Source organism: Mchenga conophoros, linkage group LG20 (assembly GCF_057382185.1).
Source record: "Mchenga conophoros isolate Kocher_MC1m ecotype Shallow Benthic linkage group LG20, M_conophoros_male_GT1.1, whole genome shotgun sequence".
NCBI classification, from domain to species: domain Eukaryota; kingdom Metazoa; phylum Chordata; class Actinopteri; order Cichliformes; family Cichlidae; genus Mchenga; species Mchenga conophoros.
The window spans coordinates 3,544,842-3,559,294 of record NC_140545.1 but is presented as its reverse complement, the minus strand read 5'-3'; the positions used below and the strand labels follow the sequence as shown (position 1 = coordinate 3,559,294).

The 14,453-nt window shown below is 41.8% G+C and overlaps 1 protein-coding gene across 2 annotated transcripts; it reads left to right on the top strand.

The window, feature by feature from the left end:
• Window positions 1-1,275: 1,275 nt before the first annotated feature.
• larp4aa (La ribonucleoprotein 4Aa) lies at window positions 1,276-14,402 on the top strand. Of its 2 annotated transcripts, XM_085259566.1 has the most exons (17): window positions 1,276-1,819; window positions 3,997-4,114; window positions 4,464-4,622; window positions 5,352-5,436; window positions 5,553-5,689; window positions 5,788-5,891; window positions 5,990-6,100; window positions 6,195-6,248; window positions 6,343-6,552; window positions 7,238-7,341; window positions 7,546-7,587; window positions 9,747-9,986; window positions 10,595-10,646; window positions 10,755-10,913; window positions 11,017-11,150; window positions 11,245-11,446; window positions 11,789-14,402. In XM_085259566.1, exons 1-17 carry the CDS (start codon window positions 1,703-1,705, stop codon window positions 12,188-12,190), a joined length of 2,430 nt encoding a protein of 809 aa, XP_085115692.1. In that variant the 5' UTR covers window positions 1,276-1,702; the 3' UTR covers window positions 12,191-14,402. The 2 variants fall into 2 exon arrangements, with proteins under 2 accessions (XP_085115692.1, XP_085115693.1); XM_085259567.1 differs by lacking the exon at window positions 7,546-7,587.
• The last annotated feature ends 51 nt before the right edge of the window (window positions 14,403-14,453 follow it).

The window sequence follows — 14,453 nt, the reverse complement described above, 5'->3', positions numbered from 1 at the left end:
TGTGGTTGTTTGTGTGGGGCTGTGTATGTCAAGAATTGCTGATCACATGTCTATGGTTTCCAGATAATGGTCTGAAAAAGAGAAAATATAAGTGAGCAGCAGTTCCCTGTGTGAAACTGCTTTGTTGATGTCAGAGGAGAATGGCCGCTTTGAGCTGATAGGAAGGCAACAGTCACTCAAATAACTATAAGTTAAAACCCAAATATGTGAAAGAGCATCTCTGAATGTATAACATGTCAAAACTTGAAGCAGATGGAGGCCACACCGAGTGCCACTCCTGCCAGCTAAGATCAGGAAACTGAGGCTAATTTGATAAAATGCAAGATTGTAAGAATCCTGATTGGTCTGATGAGTCAGAGCATTGATCCATTCTGCTTTGCACCAAGCTGTGTAGTGTGCGTCAAACTCAGGTTAAAATTCAGAAAATTCTGGGTTTTTCAGTAATGATATCTGAAAATCTTAGCAGGTCTCTGTGTCTTTTGTCAAGCACATGTTTGGGGCTGCACACAAATACCCCAAGTCCCTGAGTGCTTTGTTTTGAATGGTACATAAACACTGGAGCCATTCTCATTCACAATGTTGATAATCCAATTATGGATCCTTAATTACCAGCATAATAGAATGTTACCTATCTTTGACAACCCATTTTCGGGTTAATGAAATTTATTTTAATCATCTGTTCCTGATTACATCTAGAGCAGGGTGCCAGGAAATCTGATTACGTCACAGCGCTCTCCTTTTTACTTCTGTTGCTGCCACACAAAAGGTCCCAAATCACTCATTATTCCTGCTGGTAATCAACAAACTGCCTTTTCACAATGTAATCAGCACAGTAACTGAAACTGAAAGCCTATACTTCAGAGAATTGCAGCAGGCTGGTGGCCTGTATATAAAGCTTATGCAGTGCCCAACATAGTGCTGCATTTAAGCTGCATTTATTACAAGAAGTAATAAGAAATAATGAAAACACGCATGAAGGGTGAAATGGCCTACAGCACAAAAAAGGTATGTATCCCAGTGTGTGTCTTATTATTTATGTATTTATGTCATGGATTTCTTATGGTTTAAAGTCAGGAAAATAAGTTCAGATTCTCTGGTACCCGAAAAATAACATTATATGGATTTCACCTCTTGTATTTATTTATTCTTTAAAAAAAAAAGAAAAAAAAAAGACAGCGACTGGGTCTCGATGTAAGTGCTCTTACTAAAGAAAAACTACAGTGTAAATCCGGAAAAGGAAATAGCGCCATAGAGGTCACCGAGTTCTCGCGGTGGCAGCCGGGACTTCGGCGGACTGTGTGCCTGCGCTGAGGAAAGGTGCGTGTCCCCAGTGTCCGCTCCGGTCGCCCGGTTAGGAATGCGCCTCACGAACCCGGTGTGTGCTGTAGTATTTGACGAAACGCCAGTGGGGACCGCCGTTTAAGAAGAGTCATGGTTTGGCACTGTTTGTACCATTAGTTTCTCGGCGTGTGAGCTTGATTCATTGAGCTAGCTAGTCGTTAGCCCGCTTCGTTGATTCATACGCACGCTAGCTTCAGTCTGTAGCATACCCGCTAGCCGGTTAGCCAATCCAGAGTCGAGTAGGAGAGAACCAGACTGACTGCTGAACTCAGCCGGCGTTTCGGGGAGAAGCGGCGGCGGTGGTGGTGGCAGGAGGGGGCCGGGAGAACGCGACGGGGTAGAAGTGAGTCAGGAGCGGCTGATGAGTTCAGACCAGAGCGGAGAGCCGCCGCTGCTGCAGGAGGAGGCTGATCCCGGACCGAAGACCGGTGGGAAGGACGAGGCTCCGCTGGGGAGCGAGGGAGGGTCAGGCGGCATGGTGAGTGAGGCCTTCTTTAGCCTGTTAGCTTACTGGCTAAGCGACTGCCGCTTTCTAACAGGGAGACCTGTTAGCACAGTACGCCCCCTCTGCGTAATTAGCTTTGTTATTTATTACACATCTAAAATTAACTCAAACAAGATCAAGAATGAAACTTTGAGCGCGTTTGTGAATGTGTGTGAGTTTTTGCGTGACTGTTTTGTGACTATGTGAGAAAGCGGGACCAGAATCAAAGACTTTCACGACTACTTACTCTACTTGCTGCCAGTACAAGCTTTACTTTTACACACTTGGTGATGGTGGCGGTGTGTGTGGGGGGGTTATAGCAGTAGCTCTACCGCAGCTCATTCAGATAGCTGCTAACTGTAGCTTAGCCGTTGTAACCAGCAAGCTCATTAAGTAGTTTGCTGAGTAATCATTAGCCCGTAAGTTAAGTTTTGACAGAGCTTTAGGATGACTGCGGTGGTATTTGAAGCGGACACGCGCCGAATCAGTTGTTTTCCGTTAGCGGGTGAACGATGCTTCAATTACTGGCCGAATGATAGTGTTCATTCACTCCGTTATCTGTGAGCTAATCGCGGTGCTAGCAGACCTAGCTAGCGCAGTGACATGCGTTGCAAATACCTGGCCTTTGCTGCGCAGCGCAGTCAGCTGACATTGCTTGGCTCGCTGTGGCCTGTAACACAGAAGCGTGCATTGTAACCATGTGTCAAGTTGCACTGCACATAAATGTCCGCGCTTGTCTGAATGGCACAGAGGCCTCTCCTATGGGTATACATCCCGTTCTTATTGTGTGATCGGGGAGGAGAAGTGCCCTGAACCATACTACCACCGGGAGCTGCTCTTGTCAGGCCAAGTGCTTCTGCAAAAAAGAGCCAGGATCTGTTAGCAGGTGGTGAATGACAATGTGAAGTAAATCTGACAGTTTAGCAGGAAGCTGCCATCCACTTTACACAAGATTAAAAGCACAGTCCACAGTTAGCTCACATCAAGATCACATCGGTGTCTGTAGATCTTAATGTGTCAGTGTGCAATCTATTCTTGGCCACAGATCTTTGCAGGGTCAGGATTTCTTCTGCCAGACCATAGCCGGTTTGGTATGGAGAGTCACATCAGATCTGTGGATAACATACATGGGAAATAAATTTGTGCTGGTGAAGGTAACATGTAACGTGTTCGTTTTATAGTCACCCCTCCTTGAGGTGAACAGGGGTAAGGGCTGATTTTGTTGACAGGAGATCACAAGGCCTTATGGGGACATGTGTCACTGGGATGTTCCAGCCATCAGTATAAATTTAATCAATGAAAATCAGCAGACATAGCTGTAGTTGGCTATGACCCATCTACAGCTCCTCTCTTAGTCTATTATGGTGTTGTTGAAGACCATAATTTAGTTTGGCTTTGTTGTCCCCTGGTGTCAGAATCAAAATATTTTATTAATATCAGAGGGAAGTAATTTTCATTCAGATGCACACTTAAAACATAAATGGGGAAAAATACAAATGAAATATAAAATATAAACAAAACTGGATAAAACTAAGGCACTCAAACTGCCATATTAGAACAATACTATAAACATTATAGACAGTGTATTAGTTATAACAGTCTAGGTGTCATAAGGGGGAGTTATAAAGTTTTTTGGCCAATAGTAGGGGTGATTTCATGTGGTGTTTTTGTGGTGTATTGTGGTTGAATGAGTCTTTTGCTGAACATGCTCCTATGGCTGTCCAGCACAAGGTAAAAAGGGTGTGAAGGATTGTTCAATATTAACTGTAACTTGGATTGCATCCTCCTTCCTTAAACCTCTGCTGGAGTAAGGGCAAACATGCCTTGAGACGTGCAGCAGAGGTCTAAAATTTAAAACTCTGTTTCTTAAAAAGGAATAAAAAGCAACCGGGGAAAAAAAGAAGCAAAACTCAGGTGACAGATGTGTAAATGGTCACACATTTGTTAGTCAAAAGAGCCCTTATTTGAATGCGTCTTACGTTTGAAGAACCACTAAAAGCATTAAACAGATGAAACGTTGTGTGCATTTCAGTGCTTAAATATAAACTCTTAAATTTCAACAGTAAAATTTAGATAACTGACAACTTACCTCTGCTCAAAAATAAACATCACTCTGCTTTCAGTGTTTGTCAGAACCAAATTTGATTGATCCTCCTCTTTCTGTTTTAAAGGTCACCTTCAAGGGTGCTGGTTTGAATCCTAATGCCAAGGTGTGGCAGGAGATGCCCGTGGCCCCCAGCGAGACCGTTACCAGCAACCCTCATTGGTCTCCCTCGGATCTCAATGAGGGTAAGAAATGAAAGAGAATGCTAAACTGATTTTATTGCGCTTTACAGCACGTGTTTGGAAAATAAGTTTGAAGGCTTTTTTGGGAAACTGGACATTGTGACACCCATGTCTACTCATGGGATTATTTCCCCTTTTTGAGTCAACACTCCTAACGTTGTTATTGGTGTTTTAAAATAATTTTGGGGCCTTACTACTTTAAAAAAAAAAAAAAAAAAAATTCTTAGATGGCATCTGTATAAGTCGCAACTTTTTTCATGTACACAAACAATAAATAGCTAAACCATCAAAGATGTGGGTAAGTTTGAAATAGACTGCTCTTTCTGAATCAGACTCTTTACCTTGTTCACAGGTTATTCTGAGCCTCCGTCTGCTGGGTGCAAGCAGTATACCGTGGGATTCCCGGCCCTGGATAACAGCAGCTCCACAGCAACAGCTGAGATAGCAGTAAATGGAATGGACCCTCCAGAGTTGGGCTTTTCCCCCGCTGAGTCTACAACAGGGACCTCAGGTCAGTCTTGACACAAGAAGTCATCTTCACACACACAGGCTGCAGCTAAAAATTTGTGTTTTTTTCAATACGTCTGAAAACAGGAAATTATGAACAGCTTGAATGCACTGAGGTGGCAGATTGAGTGATCTGATACCATAAAATGTATCAACAGCTTAAAATACAGGACTTTCATGCAGACGTGTTCACAAAACTCTTTGTCCCACGAGGGAAATTTGTCTGGGAGCCAGATGAAACACTGGCTAAACTGAGAGACTGCTGGGTCACACCTAACCTGTAGAGTTATTTGTATTTAATTACCACCCTGACAAAAACCCTGTCTTAATCACTTGTGTTGCTAAGCATATACTCCACTGTGGAAACTTGGAACCACTGGCCCCTGTGTTAGTTACACCTGTGCAATCTAATGCCCCCCCAAGGTCATAGATAAAGGTGTTGTTGTACACCCTGTATGTGTACAACAACACCTTTATCTGAGTTTGAATGGAGTAGAGTAAAAGTCACCTCAATCTAGCCGCTCTTCCAGTAACTCCAACTTTTCCTGTCGCGCTTATGACACGGATGAATCTGACACTGTTGGAGTCATTTCAGTCACTGCTTATAATGTGACATCAGCATATGTCTTTGAAAAGAAAAAGGTTGTGTTGGAAAAATAATGTCATTAATGCTTTTTAACAGAAAACATTTCAATTTTTTTTTTTTAACCATTGATTCTTTAATGTTTTACAGTGGATTCAAAAACGGAAGAACAGCCAATCTCTTCTGAGAATTTGCGAGAGTCTCTGAAGAAAGAACTGGAGTATTATTTCTCCAGGTAAGAAGCCAACACCTAAAGCAAATTTTTTTTATGCGCAAAATTTAGAAAATAGTTTTCTCTTGACTGTTTGCAGAAGCTAATCTACGTGAATTTATTTATTTATTTTGATTCAGAGAGAACCTCTCAAAGGATTTGTACCTGATGTCCCAGATGGACAGCGATCAGTTTGTCCCTATTTGGACTATTGCCAGTATGGAGAGCATTAAAGTCCTCACTACAGACATGGACCTCATTCTGGATGTGTTGAGATGTAAGTGAAAAGCTGAGGATGGCTCATGTTTAAAAAGGTGTGTACTGATTGGTCTTTTGCCTCAGCTTAAATATTCTTAAACCCACTCTTCCTTCCAGCCTCTCCTATGGTACAAGTGGATGAGAAAGGGGAGAAAGTGCGTCCTAATCACAAGCGGTGCATTATCATTTTGAGAGAAGTTCCTGAAACCACACCTGTTGAGGTAAAAAAAAAAACAAAAACGTTTGACTGACAGGCCATTAAAGCACTGAAAACATAGTTATATGCTTGAAGTGAGTATGCATTGTATTCAATTCACAGGAAGTGGAGTCATTGTTCAAAAATGACAACTGTCCAAAGGTTATAAGTGTCGAGTTTGCACACAACAACAACTGGTACATCACATTCCAATCGGACACAGATGCTCAACAGGTACTCAGCTCAACTCTTCTTCATCATGTCTAAAGTATTCAGATGAAATCCAGCATCACTAATAGTCGTTTGACTCTTTTTCTTGCCCCCCTAGGCGTACAAGTACTTGAGAGAAGAAGTAAAAACATTTCAGGGAAAACCCATTATGGTGAGTTAAATTAAAATCTGACATTTTGGAAAGGCCCTTCTGTAAACATCTTGACGTCTGTTGACACATTTTCCCCTCTGATTCATACCAACAGGCCAGAATAAAGGCCATCAACACATTTTTTGCAAAGAACGGCTACCGTAGCATGGACAGCAGCCTGTACGCTCAGCAGTCCCAGAGCCAGTCCCAGTACAGCTCTCCGCTCTACATGCAGCACGTCTACCCCCAGCAGCAGTACCCCCTCTACGGCATCGTACCTCCCACCTGGACACCTTCGCCCACACCGTACTTTGAAACGCCTCTGGTGAGATTGACTGTGCTTTTGCTGCTGTGAGACTAACTAAAACCCTCTGTCAGAGGATCTACAGTCAAAGGGGCGAATTCAGTGTAATCTTAAAAGTGTATTATTAATGTTAATTTATTATTTATAGAAGGGGTTTTTGTCACAGGACTTCAGGGACCATTGCACACCTGCCGACTAATCATCCAAGTTTATTTTGCACTAATCGAAATAACTGCATCTTTACAAATATAGCCAAATACAGTCAGGCATTAATGTCTGTTCTGTGTGATTATTAAAACCCAGAAAACAGAAAGCCACACTTCATGCACCTCAAAGGCTTTTGTCTGCGTTCATCACCAGCATTCAGCACCTAAATATAATGCAGGAAATCAACCGTGAAAAATGTGTTTCGCGCCAGCTGTGGCAGAATCCCTTGTTAGTTATTGCTTCCTTATTTATTGTGATGCTTAAATTCAGATGCTTTGCTTTCTGAAATGTCAATGACATAAATACACAATGTTGCATAAGAATTGGCTGGGATGTTTTTGTTTTTTTTTCTTTTCTAAAGCCGCTCTACAATGAGCTTACCTATTTTCATCTCCTTGGGGAAAGCTAAACAACAGATATATGCAAAAAAGTGTTGCTTTAAGGAGGATTAGTAAATACTGACTTTATTTATTTTTGCCCCCTTCCACCTCTTGAGCAGGCTCCGTTTCCCAACAGTAGCTTTGTGAATGGATTTGGCTCCGCTGGACACTACAAGACCAGCTCCAGTTCTCTTAATATCTCTCGCCCATTCAACAGAAGCCGGTAAGGATTATTGTTGTGAGCTTTTTGTTTGTTTGTTTGTTTGGGGGGGGTCTCTTTTCTCAAACATATTAGAATGTTTTATCACTTGTGTTCTTGTTTGCATGAAGTTAAACAGTGAACATCGGACCATCTCTGTAATACAGTTTGTCTAAAGTTAAAGAGGGAACTGCTCATCACTCCCTGTCTTCTTTTACTTCCCCACAGTGTACCCCTCTATTCAAGAAAGAATGTAATAAATGCCTTCAGGTACCACTGTTATACTATATAATGAGCTTCATTGCTTCCCTCATTTCTTACCATACCGCAGTAGCCAAATGATTAAATACATAACAGGCCCCATGCCTTCTGCCAGGCAGATTTTTATGGCCATAATCATCCTCGTAGTTGTGATAAATGTTTGGTGCCTTTTTATGAGCGTCCTGGATTTGTCTTTCCTTTGATAAATGCTGGCTGCAATCTGATTTCGAGCAACTGGCTTTATTTATTTATTTTTCCAGTTAAGGCCATCTTGCCCTTCTTTGCATTTACATTATTACATGTGACAGCTTCTCTACATCACAACTAACTATCCATCATGTGTAGTCTTTCTTTTTATTTGTGCTGCTTTCATTCGTGACTGTCATCATATGCTGTAACAAAGAAATGCTGACAGGAGTTGAGTGTAGGTCATCTCTGCTGTCAAGCATCAATTCATACACTGCATTTTTGTGCAAAGAGATGACAACTTTTTCAAGCGTGTTCATCACGTTTGTTCAAAAGAAGCTTCACAAAGACATAAGTCAGACCCAGTGATGAGATCATGATGCGCATAGAGGGAAAGAGGGATGGAAGAACTGACTTTGGTTCTCTCTCTTTCTTCATCTTTTCTCTTTGCTCTTTCTTTCTCTCTCTCTGTTCTCCCTGTGGACTTTTAAAGTCAGGAATTTCAGTCCCAACCCAATGAGCGTTCAGATTATGAGATCTGAGGGTCAAAGACCGGTGGGAAGATAAGTTTATGTGAAATCATACAACATCTAAAAGGTTTATTTGTGGCACAAATCCTGGCAGGTCTTGCAGGGGTGTTGTCAGCTCTGCTCAGTGAGTTAATGATTGGTTGCAGATAGCCAAACACAGTAATTCTGACATCTGAGTTTTAGCTGCTTCAGCCAATCATGACCTCAGTTGTAGTCCAAAACCACCTGCATGTCTACGTTTACTCTGAAGACACAGCATGTTGTCCCATTTCCCTTGCAAACTGTCAAGTTTAGTGTGGTTGCCACCAGTGTTTCCTTTGAACTGACTGAACCGTTTTAGCTTCTTTTCACTAGAAAATAGTTTATTTCCTTTGAAGACTTCAAATGAAATGATGTGTATAGGCTTCTAATTACCTCAGATTGCAGTGCATGATTTTCAGTGTTTTAACACAAGATTTACTCTTAAGTTCATACAGTGGTTTAGGGCTGTGCGATATGACCAAAATCTCATATCCCGATATAAGACATTTATCGTCCCGACAACGATATTTATCACAAAAGTTTTACATTTTCTGTAACTTCTGTGAATCTCGGGCAACTCGACTTGCACAAAGTGTTTTTCACCTGGGCGTCGTGTACCTGGAATCGAGTTTAAACTGACACAATTTTAACAATTTTTGTGAGTATTACACGGCGTGCTGCTGGGAAAAGCCTGTCTTAAGGTTTTTATTTATTTTTTTAGCACCTGACGGCTCTTTTTAGCTTCTCATCCGTGAACACTCTGCATACTATTTCATGTGATTCAGTTTATTTTGAAAAATCTCAACAGGATCTTAAGCTTTATTGTGAAAGGTTTATGTGGAAAATAAACAAGCGGTTTTACCTTTGTTGTTGCTAACGAAATGCATAAAGCAGTTGTCCGTCCGTAGTGTGGGTATTTTAAATATGAGAGAAATTCTACAGTGACCATCAAAACGATGAAAAACTATTGCTGTAAACAGTTCATTTTGCGACACCACGAAACAAACAATAGCGTAATATGAAACGATAGACGTTTTTATATCGTCATCTGAAATATATAGTTATATCGAACAGCCCTACAGTGGTTTAACATCTTATAGCCAACAAATTGGATTAATGTACTTGTAACAGCTGCTGAACTGCTTTCAAAGGCTCTGGATGTGTATTACACAGATCTGTTTCCTTGGAACACATAAGCATAATGTCTTGTGTATTTTATGACTGCAAAAATACACGACTAAAAGTTGGTAAATGTGTAAAAATATAAATCCTGAACGGAATAATTTATATTACGTGGACTTAAGTGTAAAAGCACCAAGCACCTTAACCGAAAGTTATTAAGTTCAGTAGGAAGCACTGGTTGCCAATTTGTATGCAGAGCATTTTAAATGCATAGTAACCTTGATCTTCACTTTCCCCTCACGACAACAGAAACCACGTGAAGCCCCAGGTGAGGCCAAACGACGTGACCTCAGCATCCGTAACACCGGTCCCACTGGAAAGCCTGACCGGACTGCGAAACCCGCAGCCTCCTGCTCCCAACGCTACTGCCGCCGTCTCCACTACTAACACAGTCCAGACAACCACTGACTTGACCATGGCATTCTCGCATCTACCCCCCTCTTCCTCATTGGACGCCAGCGATGACAGTGGGGTAGCTGGACGTGGAAGGTAAGCCTCATCTGTTTCAAACCTGGTCGAATGTTAGAGCTGCTGCTCGTGGGTTAGATTTGATAGGTTATGATATTTCCATCGATTTAAGCAGGTTAGAGTTGACTTGACTTTAACCAAAAGCCATATTTTGAACTAAATGCAGTTTAAATGAGTAAAAGGGTTTTTAGACCTAGACATGAGTGTCATTTCAGTGGGTAGGTACTACTCAGATTTGATTTTTTTTTTTTTTTTTTGGTAAATGAAACAAACAAAACAGTCAACTTGGGAGTTCAAAATTCCACTTACAGCATTAATCATCAACTTGAAGACTAAAACTAAACTTTTTTTTTGCTTTTTTGGCAAGTCTCATGTACTGCTCCCTGCCAGGAGCATGCCTCACTGTGTCCCCAGTGTCAACAGCAGCATCTGTGCTTGAGCTAGTTGCACATGTTCTTTTTTTTTTTTTTGTCTGTTGCTTCAAACATTTTCTTTCTGATTTATATGTAAACATCAAATGATGTCATTGAAATTTGCTTATTGACTGACGCATGCTTAATGGATTTGGCATGCATATGACTTTTGACTGACTTGACTCTTTATTCACACCTTATTTATTTGTATTTCAGACGTACGACCTACAGAGGAACACGGAGGAGGCGAGAAGAAGAAAGGATTGCGGTAAACAGCAATTACCTATGGCCATAAAACTTGTATGTTGTGTTTAAAACCATGAACCATGTAATGATATTTCTGCCCGTTGGCTCTGTTTTTAATTCCTTTTCTCAGAGGCCTGTACCCTTAACAGAGGTCAAGGTTTCACCACCCAAGTTTGACCTGGCTGCTACCAACTTCCCTCCTCTTCCGGGCTGTGTGGTCAGCACACAGGGGGAGCCAGTGTTAGAAAACCGGATGTCGGATGTAGTACGTGGTTTGTACAGGGACAAGGTAAGAAAATGAGTTTGTAAATCTCTTGAACAATGATGCATAGAAAGCATTGTTGAGATGAGGACTGCACAAGTGTAACATTCATGCACTTTGCTTTTTATAGGCAGAACAAGCCAATAAAGAAGCCACTGCGAGTCCAGGTTCAGGTCAAGTCACAGAGGAAGCTGTGGCTGTCATAAGTCCTGCCCCGGCAGCAGCAAAATCTGCTACTCAACCACTTGGACCTTCAGCCTCTGGGTATGATTGTCTCTGCTCTTAATTTGAGCATGTTTTGTTCTTACAATAAAACTTAAAATGTTAGCTTTGCTAACTGAACCTCTTGTCCTGATAGTACTGTTCGTCAGGAGAAGAGAGTCGAACGGGTGGAACCTACGACTCAAAAACCAACTCCACGCACACCTGTCAAAACTCCCGGCAACCCCGCCTCCACACAGCCTGTGCCTAGCTCCAGGCCTCAGACCTCTGCTGCTTCCACACCAGCCACACCCAGCACGGCTGCCCCTGCGACAGCCGCTCTTCCCACCCCTGCACAGGTGAGAATCTGACTTTCCTGTTGTTGCTGCCGCCACATGAGCACAGTTGTCTTCCTGATGATGAGATCTTTTGCGCATAGAGGGAAAGTGAGGTAGTGAATTGACTGGCTTTGGCTCTATCCCTCATCTCTGTCACTCTTTTTTTTCTTCTCTCTCTCTCTCTCATTTCACCCCAACCCCACCCCCCATGCTTTTGTCTCACCAAAAGTCCAGAATTTTCACTCCTACCCCAATGAGCGTCAAGATTATGAGATCTGAGGGTTTGACTGGAAGGGTGCTAAAACTCAGTAAATGAGTGTATGTTTTACCCATCTTAAAAATGTTTTTTCTGTTTTTGTTTAGGAGCCCCGTAAACTCAGCTACGCCGAAGTGTGTCAAAGGCCACCCAAGGACCCTCCCCCTGCATCCCCTGCCCCGGCCACCCCGGCCACCTCTAGCACTGCGTCGGGCCAGCCACTACGTGAATTGCGCGTGAACAAGGCCGAGGAGCCGGGCTCCAGCAGCAGTCCTGGAGACAAGCACGAGAGAAGCCACGACAGGGAGGGGGGATGGGAATGCAAGGAGAGCCGGCCACCGCGTGAACGTGACTCTCAAGGCTACCACCGCAGCAATGGTCCCAGGGGCACCGGGGGCCTCAAGTTCCGGGACCATAGGCGTCCTCCACCACCCCGACGCAGCTCCCCGCAGGGAGGATACAGGCACACTGGAAAAGAGCAGAATATCCCACCAGTATCGCCAAAATAAAAACTTGATATCAATAGAAAAAGATGTATGAATATATACATGGATATATATAATTATATAAAAATGAATAACATAAAAGCAACAACAATTATGGTAGCCACCTTCCCCACCCCCCTGGAACATGTCCAAAGAGAGGCTTTTAAAGTGGCAATGAGACTGACATCCAGGACTTATGGGCAAAATGACACCTGAAGAACTTTGACGAGTGATTGGAAAAGAAACAAAAACGTTGTTTTGGCCTTCAGAAATACGCTTAAAAGAATTTAAGTGTGACTTACCTGAAGGTTGTTGATTCGTTCATGCTCCGCTAGGGAAAGGTGGGATGCTGGGCCTCGTAAATGGCCCTCTACCTTTTTTTTTCTTTTTTTTTCTTTTTTTTTTTTAATTAAAGAATAGATGTTGGTCTGCAAGAACAATATGCACTAAGAAAAAAGAACATGCATATATGTCATGTACATATACAAAGATATCACTAACACGCAATGAGACATCAGTTTTTGTTTTGTTTTTTCTCTTGTGTGCTTAGGTTTGCAAGTATGACTGAAGGGTTGACTGATGTCTGTGTATGCATCGATTGTTAAGCTAAATGACTGAAGTGCTGCAGGGTGCTGTCGCACTGATGTAATGATATTGAGAACATTTTGATTTTTACAGCAGAGATTCTGAATCGTCCTGAAACGGGACAATGTGGTCTTCTAATGTATATCAATGAATTGTGTTCTATGGTGGTATTTTGATCCTGGTTCATGATTGGCTTAAACGCTCTCCGTCAGATTATCAGAAGGTGTTGACATGCACCGCGGTCAGATGTGTGATTTTTCTTCAAAGCCCGGATGCTCTGTAGGGGGGGCTCACTGGGCTGTTAGCCACGGTGAACCTGCTAGCCTGGTCCAAAGTTTTTCACGTTGAGTTTTACGTGTTTTGAGTTTAACTGTTCCGATGAATTCAGAATATCGTCATGTTGATTATCAGTCAGGTTCTCTGTTTACATGTTTTGTTGTGGGTTTTGTTTTTTGGGGGGATCGTGTGTTTTCATGAGGAAAAACAAATAGGTTTTTGCTAAGATTTGACTGCTTGGTGCGCCCAGTGGTTTTAGGCAAGGTTTGGCTTTTCTACATCATCATCATCATCACGGGATATCCAGGTTAAGCTTATCTGTGAATTTGTTCTTAACAATGGCATAATGTCAAAAAAAAATAGACTGAGTGCTGTTAGCTAATGATGATAGCTATTTACTATCAGGCAGCCAAGTTGTGGATATAAAGGAAATTGGAATATTTTCACGTGCTACGTGCCAGCTGGCTGCGATTATAGTGTGCTAGGATAAAGTTTAGATTTTTATTGATGAGGTCTGCTAATGTAATCTTTGGGGGAACTCTTTGGCCCAGTGAAACTGGATTTTGAAAAAGCTGTAGAGGTGTAGTAACCTATGCTATATTGTAATAACCCTTCACTAGAAACGTGTGTGGGAGAATGTAATTGTTCTAGTATTGAATTTACGGAGGGAGGCTTTTGACCAGTCAATCCACCAGATTGTTTTGTGCTTTTAGGGTGAGTTTGCTGTTTTGTTTTGTTTTCCTTTTGTTTTGTTTTTCTTCTAAGTTTTGGAAAACAAACAGGTTAACTTAGAATTTGAAGTTTGACTCACTGTATGTATTGCTTTCTTAAATTTATTTATTTTAATTCTAATGCAGCGCTTTTCTCCCAATCTTGGTAGGCTGGTTTCCCCAAAGTTGTGTGAAATCGCATTGGCAAAAATGAAAAAAATCACATATGACATTTCTGTACCGATTAAGATGTCAGCTGAGAGAAAATACTTGTTGCGTTGACTTTGGGATTAGTAATGCAGTAAACGAGTATCCAATCACTGGAGCTGTTTTTTGTTTTGTTTTTTTCATTAATAAGTATGAGCAGCTAGTGATTTAGTATAATTAAAGAAATGCACTAACTTTGTTTTTAAAAAGAATCTTACTCATGAGTAATGTGAAATCATTTTAGAAGCATATGGTTGATGTTGACAGGCTTGCAAAAATACCTACAGGATTTGCTCCCCCCCCCCCCTCCCCCCCCCAAAAAAAATATGTTTGGGTTATTTTCTGTTAATTTGGGTTGGGGTGGCAAATGGAAATGTAGTCATGAATCAACCAAGTGTTTGAGACACAATCTTAGAACTGTATGAAATGTCACCAAAAATAAATTATTTTGATTTGGCTTCCCAGTGTCACATTTATTACTGTTGTTTTGTTTTAAGCACCTACACGAA